Source organism: Pleurodeles waltl, chromosome 5 (genome assembly GCF_031143425.1).
Source record: "Pleurodeles waltl isolate 20211129_DDA chromosome 5, aPleWal1.hap1.20221129, whole genome shotgun sequence".
NCBI lineage: Eukaryota > Metazoa > Chordata > Amphibia > Caudata > Salamandridae > Pleurodeles > Pleurodeles waltl.
Window position 1 is genome coordinate 1,798,627,944 of NC_090444.1, and position 16,372 is coordinate 1,798,644,315.

The following is a 16,372-nucleotide window of genomic DNA, read 5'->3' on the forward strand; positions in this document are numbered from 1 at the left end:
CTCCAGGGGTCCCCCAGAGGCTTAACAGAGGCTAAAGTAGATAATACTAATGCTCTTTTGTGGGAAGGTAGTCAAGCAGTTAGGCTTATCAGAGGGTAGTGCAAAGCATTTGTTGTACACACACAGACAATAGAAGCACGCACTCAATGACTTAACTCCAGACCAATGATTTTGTATAGCAAAAATTTATTTTCTTTGTTTTTTTTTTGTTTTTTTTTAGAACCACAAGATTCACGTTGCAGGTAAGTACTTCAATAGATTTGTATTTCACACATATATCAACAATACTTTGTTCGAAATCGATATGTTATACAGTTCTTGAATTATTGGCAGTAATCTGTTTTGAAAATGGACGCTGCAATTTTCAGAAACAGGTCCTGGGGGGGAAGAAAAGTTAGAGTGTTTTACAGGTAAGTACAACAATCTCAGTTCCAGTCTCCGGCAGTTAGGAAGTCCACAAGTTGGTGTTCAAATTAACCCCAAACGCCCACCACCAGCAACACTAGGCCGGTCGTGTTCAGAGGTCAAACTGTAGACAAAATTAACCTGGGCTCCTACGGAGATTGGGGGCACTCGGTTTCAGACCTGCAGGCAGGTAGGTACCGGCGACTTAGGAGGGCAGACCTGGGAGGGTTTAGAGGAGCACTGGGGGGCTGCACAAGTAGGCACCAAGGTTACACCTTCAGCTGCACTGTGGCGGGCAGGTGCAGGGTGCAAACAAGATGTCCGGTCTCCAATGATTGTCTATGAGGGGACCCTGGTTGACACTCAGAAGCTTCAGGCGAGGTCCAGGGGGCGTCTCGACCACACCACCAGTTGGAATGGGAGCACGGCCACCTGCTGAATGGGGCTGCACCGGGTGTCGGTTTCTCTAAGGCCTGAGGGCTACGGGTGCAGTGGGTCCTTTGGTGTCGGATATCTTCATCCGGAGCTTTTGCGGTCGGCGGGGTCTTCAGGATTCCCTCTGCAGGCATCATCGTGGAGGGGTTAACCCAGGGTGAGCACTTGTTCAGAATCACCTGGGGATCGTCTCTAGCTGGTTGGGCCACCTGGACACTGGGCGTAGGGGGCAAAGTGGTTAGGACTTCATTCGGAGTGAGGTGGGAGTCCTTGGTTGTTGGTTTCTCCTTGGACAGTGCCGCTGTCCACTGAAGTTTTTGGTCCTTTTGGGTGCAGGGCGGTCCTCTGGAGCTTGGCAGAGGTTGCTGGTCCTGCTGGATGAGTCACTGTTCTTTTGCAGGTTCTTGAAGCAGGAGACAGGCCAGTAGTGCTGGGGCCAAATCAGTTGTCGTCTTCCTTCTTCTCTGCTGGTGTTTCAGCTTAGCTGTCCTTCTTGTTAGATCACCAGGAATCTAACGACTTGGGTTCAGGGAGGCCCTTAAATCCTAGATTTAGGGGCCTTTTAAGAGTCAGAGGGCAGTAGCCAATGGCTATTGTCCCTGAGGGTGGCTACACCCTTCTTGTGTCCACTCCCTTTGGGGAGGGGGGCACAACCCTAATCCTATTGGTCCCTGTCTTCCAAAACAAAGATGGAGGATTCTGCAGGGAGGGGGTCACCTCAGCTCGGGACACCTTAGGGGTGGTCACTCCACCCTGTTTTCCCTAATTTTCCTGCCGTACTTGCATCCAAAAGTAGGACTTTATCTAGGACGGGCAGCTCCACTAGCTGGCGTGCCATGGGGCACTGTAATCCGAGGGTTGAGCCTTTGAGGCTCACCGACGAGTGTTACAGTTCCTGTAGGGGGGAGGTGTGAAGCACATCCATCCAGGACAGGCTTTGTTTCTGACCACAGAGTGCACAAAGGCACTCACCCCAAGTAGTCAGAAAGTTGTCTGAAAGTGGCAGGCTAGCACATACTGGTCAGTCCTACACTAGCAGCTTGGCTAACATACAGGGGGCATCTCTAAGATGCCCTCTGTGTGCATTTTTCAATAAATCCAAGTGTGATACCAAACTTCCCAGTATTCAGTGAAGCCATTATGGAGCTGTGGAGTTCGTAATGGCAAACTCCCAGACCATATACTTAATATGGCCACACTGTACTTACAATGTCTAAGAATGGACGTCGACACTGTAGATGCATATTACTCATGCAGCTATACCCTCACCTGTGGTATAGTGCACCCTGCATTAGGGCTGTAAGGCCGGCTAGAGAAGTGACTTACCTATGCCACAGGCAGTGGATTGTGGGCATGGCACCCTGAGAGGTGTGCCATGTCGACTTTGCCTTTTTCTCCCCACCAGCACACAAGCTGCAAGGAAGTGTTCATATGTTTCATGAGGGGTCCCCTCGGTGGCATAATACATGCTGCAGCCTTTGTGGACCTTCCCTGGCCACAGGGCCCTTGGCACCATGAGTACCTTTTACAAGGGACTTAACTGTGTGCCTGGGATGTGCCAATTGTGGAAACAAAGATACTGTTTTTGGGAAAGAACACTGGTGCGGGGGCCTGGTTAGCAGGATCCCAGCACACTTTCAATCAAAGTTTGCATCAACACTAGGCAAAAAGTGTGGGGGTAACCATGCCAACAGTGGCACTTTCCTACACCTTGAGATCATGCCAGCTCACCCCATGAATTAGCTGCTAGTATTCTGTCCAGCAGCTTAACACCACTTTCTCTCTGACAAGCTAGTGTTAAGGATTTAGGCATTAGTCCTCCCAAGAAATTGAAGTCAACATTGTTCTATATCGGACAGTCCTTCACCCTGTTGGCGTTCTTTGCTCCCCTGTATCCATTCAAGGAGTAAGAAAGACACTGTAGGAAGCTGGCTTTTTAAGTGATACAATCAATAACTAGATATACTGTGTGAAGAGTCCAGGGGTTCCCTTATGAGTGGATAGGGGCTTTCTATGTAATCCCAAAGTGCTCTGTTAGGGGGCAGTGTAGTCAAGTAGCCTCAGGCTTAACACAGAGGAGTGCAAGACATCTACATATACACACAATAGTCGATAAATGAGATGCACGACTCATAAAGGAGATCCACATTAAGTTTATTAAAAGAGCAAGGATCTTTATGTATGTTTAGGCATCAGAGAAAAATTGTTCGGATAAGTACGTTTTTAAATATAAATTCTTTTTACTTTAAAAAGTGGACGCTAGTGCAGTTTCTGAGTTGTGCAATGTAATCCTATGGGAGGAACAACAAGTTCTGCAAACAGGTAGAGTACAGCGACTTACAGGCCCAATCTCCAGGAGTTAAGGTGAGTGATGGGCAAGACCCAAGGCAGCACCAGCAGTACAACACCAAGGGCAGCCAGGTGCAAAACGCCGTTGGGAGCACAAAACGTGTCAATGTAGATCGATCTCTGTGGAAAAAGCCTTTGGCTAGGAAGCCAGTCAGGCTGAACCAACAGCAGGGCTCAGGCCTCACAATGCTCTGGTACAGGGAGACACCTTTTGTCCTTCTCCACATCCCAGGGACAACAGGTGCAGAGTTGTCTTTAGGTGTCTGGTTTTCCTTACTGGAGCAGTCACAGTACAGGGGTCTGTGTGCAGAGGCTGCAGTCATCGGGGAGTCCAGAAGGGGTGAAACCATGATGGACTCAGACTCTGGAGGGTTGGGGGACCTTGTTGACACTTGTGGTCCACTTCAACTCGGGCAGGAGGTGGCGAGTGCAGTGGTGGCTTCGGTTGTCAGGTTTTGGCAGATCCGGAGGCCTAAGAGTCCTTTCTTTGGAGTTTGTAGGGGAACAGGTGTGCTGTTCACAGGAGGTCTTGAGCATTTACCAATGGCAGGCAGTCCTCCCAGGTTTCTGGAGCCAACAGCTGCAGAACAAGTTGACTTTGGTGCAGTTTTCGACAGTGGATGCAGACAGGCTGCGGGGTTGGTACCAGGTCAGCTGCTTTTTCGAACCTCTCTGGTTTCGCAGCTCCCCTGTGTCCTTGATCTCTTAGGTTGTCAGGGTCTGACTCAACTGCCAGAGGCTCCCCTAAATACTGAATACAGGGTCATTAGGGGGGTAGTAGCCAATGGTCTGCTGATTTTTGGGGTCACTACGCTCCCTATATGACCACTTCATGTGGGAAGTGGAATTAACGCTCTTTCAGAATTCCTAGGTACACATCATAAAGATGGCTACCTCTGAAAAATCATATTCACCTCGGATTAGCCCACCTTAGAGGTGGTACTAGCCTGACGGTGGCACGCCTACCTGACTAGCTAATTTTACCACCTGTCCGGATGCCAAAAACGGCTTCTGGACAAGGGATTCGGCTTCTTCTCCTGTGAGGGGGATCCAGATTTGCATTTCAAAGGCAGCAGCCCTTTGAGGCTTGCCGCCTTAGGAAGGCTAATCAATAGGCCACCCTGTGGGAGGGGGTGTTACACCCTCTTCCTGGACAGGTCTTTGTTCCGGGCCTCCTTAGAGCAGAAGGCTCTCATCCTATGAGGTCAGAACACTGTCTAGGGTGGCAGGCTGGCAGAAACCAGTCAGCAAGCACACCAGAGACTGGTAGGTTTTCAGGGGGCACCTGTAAGGTGCCCTCTGGGTGCATGTGTTGATAAACCCATCACTGGAATCAGTGTCGGTTTACCAATACTAATTGTTTGATAACAAACATTCCTATTTCTAGTGGAGCCATCATCTAGCGGGGAAACTCATTTTCACCAATGTCAAGTACGTGGTTTAAAATGGCTTCTCTGGCACTTGCACTGGCAGTAATGGAACTGACCAGCACAGGGGCATATCTGCTCATGCAGGTATGTCCTCATGTGTAATATTAAGCACACTGCTGTAGTGGTGACTTACATATTACAAGCAGTGGTAGAGGGCATGGCACGCAGGGATGTGTGACATGTTGTGTTTTCACTTTTGTCTGTACCAAGACACATCTGCAGTGGCAGAATGGCATTTGCTTGATGAGGGGTCCCTTAGGGTGGCACAATTTGTGCTGCAGCCCTTAGGGACCCGCGTTAGCACCTCAGGGCCTAGGTACCAATGGTGCCATTTACTAGGGACTTAAAGAGGGTTCTAAAGGATGTGCCAGTTGGGGAAACTATTAAACAGATTTGGAAAAGAGATCTGGTACTGCAGACCTGCTTAGCAGGAACCCAGTGCACTTTCAGTTGAAATCCCATCATGTACCAGTGGGGGTAACCATGCCAAAAAGAGGAACTTTCCTACAGACACCATCATTTAGATCTAGAAGAGATCAGGTTGACAATATGGTCCCTGTAGGGTTTTCTGAGAGAAAAAAGGAGTAACTAGTGCAGAAACAACCATCTCCAGATGTATTTCCCTTTGGATAAAGATCTGCTATGGCTTTTCCAAGAAGTAGCTTCTGAAAGGCCTGCAAACTGTTTCCAGGCCAAGGCTGCTACCACCGCACTGGTGTGCATAGAACCTGTTTTGGTCATCTGCCATTCGACGTGGGTGCCACTTCACACATTGACAAAGCACTGCTGTCTGGGTAGTCTGTTCTGGCGGGAGAGGCACTTTGCTGATCGACCCTCCTCCATGTTCTTAGGAATGGATTCCTTTTCTCCATATTAAAGAGATTTCAATTCGAGATCTGTATACTGACACATTTGATGGATGTCTTCGGTGCAGGCAGGTGAAAGAATCTTAAATTGATGCATGACGGTGGTGGGCTATATATGACTGACACCCCACCCCTCCTATGGAAGACTGCTATGATGTGACACATGGTGGTGATGTGACAGACTTCACCCAAGTGGAGGTGATTTTGTTCCTTAACTCATTGCAGAGTTGATTCTGGTGACAAACGGTAAATGCAGGAAGATAGACATTGCATTTTGATTATATAAGCAGTATATTTGCCTTGATCTGTGAACATCCAATGATTGTGAGTTTGCATCATGCTTTGATGACTAATCTAATGGAAACCTGATATCCCTGGTTTTTAGCAATATGTTTTTCTCCTTTATCATTCCCTCTTCCCCTGTTTTCTTTACCGGAAAAGCTGACTGGCACATTATGAGATTACCTTCTGAGATTCTCATTTTATATTTGTTGGTAATGATCTTTGGTATTTAACATCCGTGAAGTGTTAAACTAATAATCTTAAATTTTGGTAAAAAGAAATGACATGCTGAGAAATTCGCTAATTTAGTAATCAAGCCATGTTTGAAAAAAATGTTTATTAACACGTTTTCTGTTGTCTCATCAGTGTCTTATATTAGGCTTTTAATTCTGTCCCTGTGCATGTTGTGATAGATAATTCCCAGTCCTTTCCTACATGTGACATTCTTCTTGATTTTCAGTTGCTTGCTGTGTGTCCAAGAAAGGGACAGACACCAGTGTTGGTACCGCTGAAGGTGATGGTAAGTAAAATTTCTGTTTTCAAAATTAAAGTATCTATAGCAGGCCTACAAATATAATTCTGATGGATGATTCTAATTGCAGATTCCTCTTGTTTAGAATATTGCCAGACTGGATCCAGAGAACTATTCAGCAATGCTCCTGCTCAATGCAAGGTGGCACCATGTGGCTATGTTCTAATTTCGTACTGCCCTAGAAGTGACATTGGAGCTGCATATAAAAACCACCCTAGCTCCCTGATGTCAATTCCACATCCTTTCCGCATCCTTCGACATGAAGCTCTGCTCTCAGCTTGTCAGTCCCTTACTGGCTACATCAATCTTTTCTCAGTGTGCCAGGGAAGTTCTCTCTCCTGATAGATTCAGGCCATACATGACTGCAGGAAGCAGATATCAGTCACCAACCCACTCAATGTGCTTTTGACTCATCTCACTACTTGAAGAAGTGTGACAAGTTTGCCCTCATGCTTCTGGAGGTGATTAGGGATGTAAAACTTTATTGCCAAGTACAGTAGGATGTTGTTGTCCAAATCATGTTCTAAGTCACGAGAGGTGTCCTGTGCAAAGTACCAATCCTATTTAATGTCTTCCTGGTACGTGGAAGTTGCTCCATAAGTAGGAAAGCCATGCAGGACTCAGCCCCATCCCACAACTCAGTCTGGTGAGAAGTCGTAAGGGCATCAGTCATTTGCTTCCAGCATCTTCTGAGTCCTATCTTATCCTACAGCTGGTTGTTCCCAAGACTGTTGTCGACCCGGCTGAAAAAGCAGCCTTCAAGGGAGTATTGATGCCAATTCTTTTGAAGTAAGTGGCTTCCTCTGGTGCTGGGTGCAGAAGCTTTTTTAGCAGAACCTCCGTACGCTGTTATGTAACTGTGCATCTCCCCGCTGACTGTTCCATTCTGGAAGTGATGTGCAGAGCCTATATTGGGGCCTCTCTCCAATGCTGGCGTCAGTTCCTTTCAGTGCCACCAGCCTTAGATCTGGAGCGGCTTATGGTCTCTTCCACAATCGCCTTTACCTCAAAAAATTGTAAATCTGTGTGCAAGGGACAGGTCATCTTCCAAAACTACAGGGTTTAAACTTTGTAGAAACTGTTTCAAGCATATGTCTGTGATAGAGCAGATTTGCTTGTGGTCTAACTGTGACTCTAAGGCCTGCAGTGACTGCAGGTCAATGAACCCAAGGGCCAGACGGGCCTCAAGGAGCTGAGAGGCCATCCATCTGCAATACCGACCTCTGTTTCACAGTCTGCAACAATTGAATCCTCCAAAAACACCGCTTGTCCTTCCTTGGCTCCTGTCTCGAGTCTGCCTCCATGTCCCAGAGAATTGAATCCAATGCAGACTCCATCGATGCAGGAGAATGAGGTGCCCATTGTGCCCTCGGACCTCTGAGTCAACCAAGGCTGCAGTTGTTTCGACCCGCATCCTGAACCGCTTGATGTTTCAGTGTCACAAAGAAGATCCCATACACTACATTCCTTGTATGGTACCTATGGACAGCAATCATGCAGTGATAACAATGGCCAACACTATCACAAGTAGAATAGGTATGATGACCTCCAAGAGGCCAGTGGCCTTGACACCTCCCCTGATTCTGGTCTTTGAACACCCCAAGGTTCTGTCACTGAGGAGAGTGCTTCCTACGCAGTGATCATGCAGAGGGTGACTGAAGTTCTTGACTTCCAGCTTCCCACTTAGAGGTCAAAACCAATGTCCTGACAGAAGTCCTCCAGCTTAGGCAAACCACCACTGAGTCCTGCTCCTTTTGTAATAAGGTGCTCAAAGGTACTTTCCTAGGGGCCTGGTCGAAACCTTACTCTAGCTTCCCAGTAAATCGTCAGATTGCAAGGTGCCACGGCCTTCCACCAGGCAACCCCGCATTTTTGTCCCGGCACCCTTCACTCAAGTGGTTAGTTGTGCAGGCATCTACTAATACCCATTTACAATCACTCCCTCCTTTTGGAAGAGGGTATTTTCTTTCACCAATTTGGTCCTCAAGTCAGTTAATGACAGGTGCCCTCTAGGTCACCATTCCCTACTCTGGGATTCGATGGCCCAAGTCCTCCCAGGTGTCCGGGAAGCCCTCTGATCTGCGCTGACCCAAGTTGTACAGCATGGTTGTGATGCAGCCCCGTTCACAAGTCGTTGTGGCTTGGATAACACCAGTTTCATTGGGTGAGCCGTTGGTGTCACCCTAGGACCATTCATTTGAATTCTTATGGGTGAAGTGGAACCTTAGTTAATCTTTAGTACCAGAAGAGATGGCTAACCCTAGCGGGAAGGTGGACTGGGGAGAGAGATATTGATGGTAGTGGTGTACCTGGAGCTCCTGTGAAAAGGTTAGCAGGTGGTGGGTTCTGAGTTGGCCCCCTCAAGTTCGAGAGGCTAGCCGCACTCCTTCAGTCAGGAGAAGTACTCTGCAACAAGAACACAGTCACATCAGACAGCCATACATGAACACTTCACAATCAGTCTTAGGTGCGAGTCCTTAACGAAACATACTAAAGAAGAATTACTGTAAGAAGTTTGAGTCCATGTTGAGGGGCCCTTGAGCACAGACCTCCCCAAACCTGATTGTTATCTGTCCTTAATGTTATTTTACTTCATACAAATAGTCCTTTTCTTTTAGCCAAGGCTTTCTTATTCACATTGCTAGATGTCCATGAATGAAAAAGGGTGTATGCAAACCTAGAAGCACTTTTAATGCACTAACCAATCTCGGATCCAGACCGGCGCTGGCTCCACACAGTCTTCCTCCTCCAACGCCGACCCGGACATTGGCACACACCCCACAACCGGTTCCCACTACTGGTGGGAACCGCTTCCTCATTCCAGATGATCCGGGGCTGGAACGACATCACATGATGCAGATTGCGACTTACAGGGCGCCAACTCGGCCCAGATCAGTGCCCAAGGCTTATTTTGATCAGCCAGACACAGGTGAGGAGTGGGAGGGGTCTGAGGACCTGTTGGAATGTGGATTAGAGGAACAGGACTGGTATGAGGAACTAGGGGAATCCAGCGGACTGGATACGTCTCCAGATACTGGTATGCTCTCATCTCATTCTGTGGCTACGGACCTGTAGTTGCCTACGTTGCCGGTCAGGCCTAACATCCTGACAGAGGTGCTTCAGCCGGGGTTTGCTACATCGGACCCAATGTTATCCTTTAATGAAGCCCTTACTGATGTCCTGCTGGGAATGTGGTCCAAACCTAGCACAGGGGCTCCTGTAAATAAAACAATTGGCTGCTGCCATCGACCAGCTCCTACAGAACCTAGTGTTCGATGGCATCTGTCGCTGTAGATACACATGTTGTGCATAGCCCGCCATCTGGTGTTGGGTCGGAGTGTTACAAGTTGTTTTTCTTCGAAGAAGTCTTTCGAGTCACGGGACCGAGGGACTCCTCCTCTTTGTCTCCATTGCGCATGGGCGTCGACTCCATCTTCGATTGTTTTCTTTCCGCCATCGGGTTCGGACGTGTTCCTTTCGCTCCGGGTTTCGGAACGGAAAGTTAGCTAAATATCGGAAAATTACGTCAGTATTGTTGCGTTCGAGATCGGCTTAGTTAGAATCAACACCGAATCGAAGAGTGAAGAGCTCCGGTACCCTTCGGGGTAGTTTTCGATCCCCCGTCGGGGCCTGGTCGGCCCGACCGCGTGTGAAACAACGCTGATGGAACGGACCCCGTTCCGTTTCTGTCCTAAATGCCACAACAAATACCCGTATACAGACCAACATTTGGTCTGTAACCTGTGCCTGTCGCCTGAGCACAGTGAAGAGACTTGCGAGGCCTGTCGTGCGTTCCGGTCCCGAAAAACACTCCGTGACTGTCGAGCCAGAAGACTGCAGATGGCGTCCACGCCGACAGCTCACCGAGAGTTCGAGGAACAAGAGGAAGAAGGAACCTTCTCGATCCATGACTCTGACTCCGAGGAATTCGACGAACAAAAAACTGTGAGTAAGACGTCGAAGCCAGCACACAAGAAAAGTGACAAGGCCCAGGGGACGCCACTGCCACCAGGCCATGGCTCGACCCATAAATTCGGTGACCGACCATCGGCACCGAAAAAGGCCGAAATGGTGCCGAGATCGTCCGACTCCGGTCGAGACACCGGCACGCAGCCTTCTCGGGACCGAGAAGGCTGCGGAAAAACGTAGACGCCGAGATAGCGGAGCCGAAACTGCTCGATGCAGAGACAGCGGCACCAAGGAAGATCGACGCCGAGAGGGTTCGACTCCGAAAAAGAAGAAGGGCACCTCGGAGCCGAAAAAGAGTACAGACAGGGTTTCGGTGCCAAAACGACCCGCAACCGACCCAACTACCGGTTCCTATTCAGAGGAGCAATCACTGTCCTCTCAGCTGCGAAAGCATAGATTTGAGGAAGAGTTGCAATCCTACCGAAGTGGACCACACTCAGAAACTTATTTTTATACAGGAAGGAACAGGGAAAATAAGCACCCTTCCCCCTATTAGGAGAAAAAGGAGACTGGAGTTTGTCAGACCAAGCACCACAAACAAAAATGGTGAAAAAGGTAACTCCGCCACCCTCTCCTCCACCTGTAACTAACGTGTCACCGGCACAAACTCCATCACATTCCCCGGCTCACACCACCATGAGCCAAGGTGACCAGGACCAAGACGCTTGGGACTTATACGACGCCCCAGTGTCGGACAACAGTCCAGAGGCGTATCCTACAAAGCCCTCACCACCGGAAGATAGCACAGCATACTCACAAGTGGTGGCTAGAGCAGCAGAGTTCCACAACGTGTCCCTACACTCGGAACCAGTCGAGGATGATTTCTTATTCAATACCCTCTCCTCCACCCATAGCTCCTACCAAAGCCTGCCTATGCTCCCAGGAATGCTTCGGCACGCAAAGGAAGTCTTCAAGGAGCCGGTCAAGAGTAGAGCAATAACACCAAGAGTGGATAAGAAATATAAAGCACCTCCCACAGACCCTGTTTTCATCACCTCACAGCTGCCACCAGATTCCGTCGTAGTAGGAGCAGCTCGCAAGAGAGCCAACTCCCACACATCTGGGGATGCACCACCCCCAGATAAAGAGAGCCGCAAGTTCGATGCAGCCGGAAAGAGAGTCGCATTACAAGCTGCAAACCAGTGGTGCATCGCTAACTCTCAAGCACTACTTGCGCGCTATGACAGAGCCCATTGGGACGAGATGCAACACCTCATTGAGCATCTACCCAAAGAGCTACAAAAAAGGGCGAAACAAGTGGTTGAGGAAGGACAGAACATATCTAATAATCAGATACGCTCCTCTATGGACGCAGCAGACACAGCTGCAAGAACAATTAACACATCTGTGACTATAAGAAGGCACGCATGGCTACGAACGTCTGGTTTTAAACCAGAGATACAGCAGGCAGTGCTCAATATGCCATTCAATGAGAAACAACTGTTCGGACCAGAAGTGGACACGGCAATTGAGAAACTAAAAAAGGACACTAACACTGCTAAAGCCATGGGCGCACTCTACTCCCCGCAGAGCAGAGGCACTTACAGCACCTTCCGCAAAACAACCTTTAGAGGGGGGTTTCGGGGTCAGGCCACACAAGCCAGCACCTCACAGGCAACACCGTCCAGCTACCAGGGACCGTACCAAAGGGGAGGCTTTCGGGGCCAATACAGAGGACAATTCCCTAGGAATAGGGGAAAATTTCAAAGCCCCAAAACCCCTACAACCAAACAGTGACTCACATGTCACTCACCCCCTCCACACAACACCAGTGGGGGGAAGAATAGGTCATTATTACAAAGCATGGGAGGAAATAACTACAGACACTTGGGTCTTAGCAATTATCCAACGTGGTTATTGCATAGAATTTCTACAAATCCCTCCAAACATACCACCAAAAGCACAGAATTTATCAAAACAACATTCAGACCTTCTGGAAATAGAAGTTCAAGCATTATTGCAAAAGAACGCAATAGAACTAGTACCAAAGACACAAATAAACACAGGAGTTTATTCACTGTACTTCCTAATACCAAAAAAGGACAAAACACTGAGACCAATCCTAGACCTCAGAACACTAAACACCTACATCAAATCGGAACACTTTCACATGGTCACGCTACAAGAAGTGTTACCATTGCTAAAGCAACAGGACTACATGACAACCTTAGATCTCAAAGACGCGTATTTCCACATACCAATACATCCGTCGCACAGAAAATACCTAAGGTTCGTGTTCAAAGGAATACATTACCAATTCAAAGTATTGCCCTTCGGTTTAACAACTGCACCAAGAGTCTTCACAAAGTGCCTAGCAGTAGTGGCTGCACACATCAGAAGGCAGCAAATACACGTATTCCCGTATCTAGACGACTGGCTAATCAAGACCGACTCACTGACAATGTGCTCACACCACACAGATCAGGTCATACAAACCCTCTACAAACTCGGTTTCACCATCAACTATGCAAAATCACACATTCTGCCGTGCAAGGTACAACAATACCTAGGAGCCACAATAGATACAACAAAGGGAATAGCCACTCCAAGTCCACAAAGGGTTCAAAATTTCCAAAAGATTATACAACGCATGTATCCAACACAAAAAATACAGGCGAAGATGATATTACAACTACTAGGCATGATGTCCTCATGCATAGCCATTGTCCCACACGCACGGTTGCACATGCGGCCCTTACAACAGTGCCTAGCATCACAATGGTCTCAAGCACAGGGTCAGCTTCTAGATCTGGTGTTGATAGACCGCCTAACATACCTCTCGCTTCTATGGTGGAACAACATAAATTTAAACAAAGGGCGGCCTTTCCAAGACCCAGTGCCACAATACGTGATAACAGATGCTTCCATGACAGGGTGGGGAGCACACCTCAATCACCACAGCATACAAGGACAATGGGACGTACATCAAAGAAAGCTGCATATAAATCACCTCGAACTACTAGCAGTTTTCCAAGCATTAAAAGCATTTCAACCAATCATAACTCACAAATACATTCTCGTCAAAACAGACAACATGACAACAATGTATTATCTAAACAAACAGGGGGGGACACACTCGACACAGCTGTGCCTGCTGGCACAAAAAATATGGCAATGGGCAATTCACAACCACATTCGCCTAATAGCACAGTTTATTCCAGGGATCCAGAATCAACTTGCAGACAATCTCTCTCGAGATCACCAACAGGTCCACGAGTGGGAAATTCACCCCCAAATTCTAAACACTTGCTTCAAACGTTGGGGAACACCTCAAATAGACTTATTTGCAACAAAGGAGAACGCAAAATGCCAAAACTTCGCATCCAGATACCCACACAGGCAGTCTCAAGGCAATGCCCTATGGATGAACTGGTCAGGGATATTTGCGTATGCTTTTCCCTCTCTCCCTCTCCTTCCATATCTTGTAAACAAATTGAGTCAAAACAAACTCAAACTCATACTGATAGGACCAACGTGGGCAAGGCAACCATGGTACACAACACTGCTAGACCTATCAGTAGTACCCCACGTCAAGTTGCCCAACAGGCCAGATCTGTTAACGCAACACAGACAACAGATCAGGCATCCAAACCCAGCATCGCTGAATCTAGCAATCTGGCTCCTGAAATCCTAGAATTCGGACACTTAAACCTCACACAAGAATGTATGGAAGTCATAAAGCAAGCCAGAAGACCATCCACTAGACACTGCTATGCGAGCAAATGGAAAAGATTTGTTTGCTACTGCCATCATAATCAAATTCAACCGTTACACGCATCTCCAAAAGATGTGGTGGGTTACTTACTACACTTACAAAAATCAAACCTGGCCTTCTCTTCCATTGAGATACACCTAGCAGCAATATCTGCATACCTGCAGATTACCCATTCAACTTCACTATTTAGGATACCTGTCATAAAGCGTTTATGGAAGGCCTCAAAAGAATTATACCACCAAGGACACCACCCGTTCCTTCATGGAACCTCAACATCGTCTTAACAAGACTCATGGGTCCACCCTTTGAACCTATGCACTCTTGCGAAATACAATTCCTAACATGGAAAGTTGCATTTCTCATCGCCATCACATCTCTAAGAAGAGTAAGTGAAATTCAGGCGTTTACAATACAAGAACCTTATATCCAACTACACAAAGATAAAGTAGTCCTAAGGACCAATCCTAAATTTTTGCCAAAGGTTATTTCACCGTTCCACCTAAATCAAACGGTAGAGCTACCAGTGTTCTTCCCACAGCCAGATTCCATAGCTGAAAGGGCACTACATACATTAGACGTCAAAAGAGCACTAATGTACTACATCGACAGAACTAAAAACATCAGGAAAACTAAACAACTGTTTATTGCATTTCAAAAACCTCACGCAGGAAACCCAATATCGAAACCGGGTAATGCCAGATGGATAGTTAAGTGCATCCAAATCTGCTACCTTAAAGCGAAAAGACAACTGCCCATTACACCAAGGGCACACTCAACCGGAAAGAAAGGCGCTACCATGGCCTTCCTAGGGAATATTCCAATGCACGAAATATGTAAGGCAGCCACATGGTCTACGCCTCACACATTTACCAAGCACTACTGTGTAGACGTGCTAACAGCACAACAAGCCACAGTAGGTCAACCCGTACTAAGAACCTTATTTCAGACTACTTCCACTCCTACAGGCTGAGCCACCGCTTTTGGGGAGATAACTGCTTACTAGTCTATGCACAACATGTGTATCTACAGCGACAGATGCCATCGAACTGAAAATGTCACTTACCCAGTGTACATCTGTTCGTGGCATCAGTCGCTGAAGATTCACATGTGCCCACCCACCTCCCCGGGAGCCTGTAGCCGTTTGGAAGTTAGCTTCAACTTTGTACATTTGTAAATATATTAAATCTTAGATAGGTACATACTTATTCACTCCATTGCATGGGCACTATTACTAACAAACAACTCCTACCTCACCCTCTGCGGGGAAAACAATCGAAGATGGAGTCGACGCCCATGCGCAATGGAGACAAAGAGGAGGAGTCCCTCGGTCCCGTGACTCGAAAGACTTCTTCGAAGAAAAACAACTTGTAACACTCCGACCCAACACCAGATGGCGGGCTATGCACAACATGTGAATCTTCAGCGACTGATGCCACGAACAGATGTACACTGGGTAAGTGACATTTTCATTCCTCACCAAACACCCCACCCCGGAGAGCTTGGTGGGCCAAGCCTCCACTTCCTGTGGTGCCTTCCCTTCCGCTCCCCCAGATAGGGAATCCAAGAGGCTGTACCAACTTGGGAAGAAGATGTATTCTTCCTCCAGCCTGGCATTGAGGTCGGTAAACACCACATGCCTATTGGGCCGTGTTTCCCATACTTTATGGGATACGGTGGCACAGGTGTGCGCCAGGTCCCGGAGGGTGTGCGGGACACACTCACCCAGGCTGTAAAGGATGGGAGAGATGCAGCCAAGTTTACCATTCAGTGTGGTTTAGACATGTCTGACTCGCTGGGCAGGGTGATTTCCTCAACAGTGGCCCTTTGTCGCCACGCCTGACTGCGTACCACTGGCTTTTCAGGGGATTTCTAGGTAAATCTGATGGACATGCCCTTCAATGGCTCACGCCGTTTTGGAGAGAAGGCAGACTCTGCCCTTGAGCAGTTCAAGGACTCTCGAGCCACTGCCAGATCCTTGGGCCTCTTGGCGCCCGCTCACCAGCAGTCTGCCTATCACCCCTTTTGAGGCTTTGGGAGGGGCCGGCTACTACACCAACCATAGGTCAGTCACCGTCCTCCAGCTTTACAGCATCCAGTGCGAGGACGAGGTTGTGATACCTTCAGACACAGAGGGTCAACCAGAGATCAGCCACCACCCAGCCCTCCTAGTATGGTTCTACAAGACCGTGCTCCTCCAGTTGGAGGGAGGATTATATTTCATTTCCTTCACTGATGGTCCATAACATCGGACAAATGGGTGTTGCAGATCGGACAGAAGGGCTATTCATTCACCTTCCAGGCTTTCCCTTTCTCTATCCCCTCATTGAAAGAATGGCTGATGGAGGGTCATTTAATCTTGCTCCGCAAGGAAGTTACGGCTCTCTTGGCC

The 16,372-nt window shown here is 48.0% G+C and overlaps 1 protein-coding gene across 1 annotated transcript in view; it reads left to right on the plus strand.

Annotated features, from left to right (window-relative positions):
* The window catches only part of XPO5 (exportin 5), a 579,115-nt gene that overhangs the window by 507,551 nt on the left and 55,192 nt on the right, over positions 1 to 16,372 (plus strand). The window contains exon 27 of the mRNA XM_069236247.1: positions 6,228 to 6,287. Within this exon, the coding sequence (XP_069092348.1) occupies positions 6,228 to 6,287 (60 nt within the window). The remainder of the gene's footprint in view (positions 1 to 6,227; positions 6,288 to 16,372) is intronic.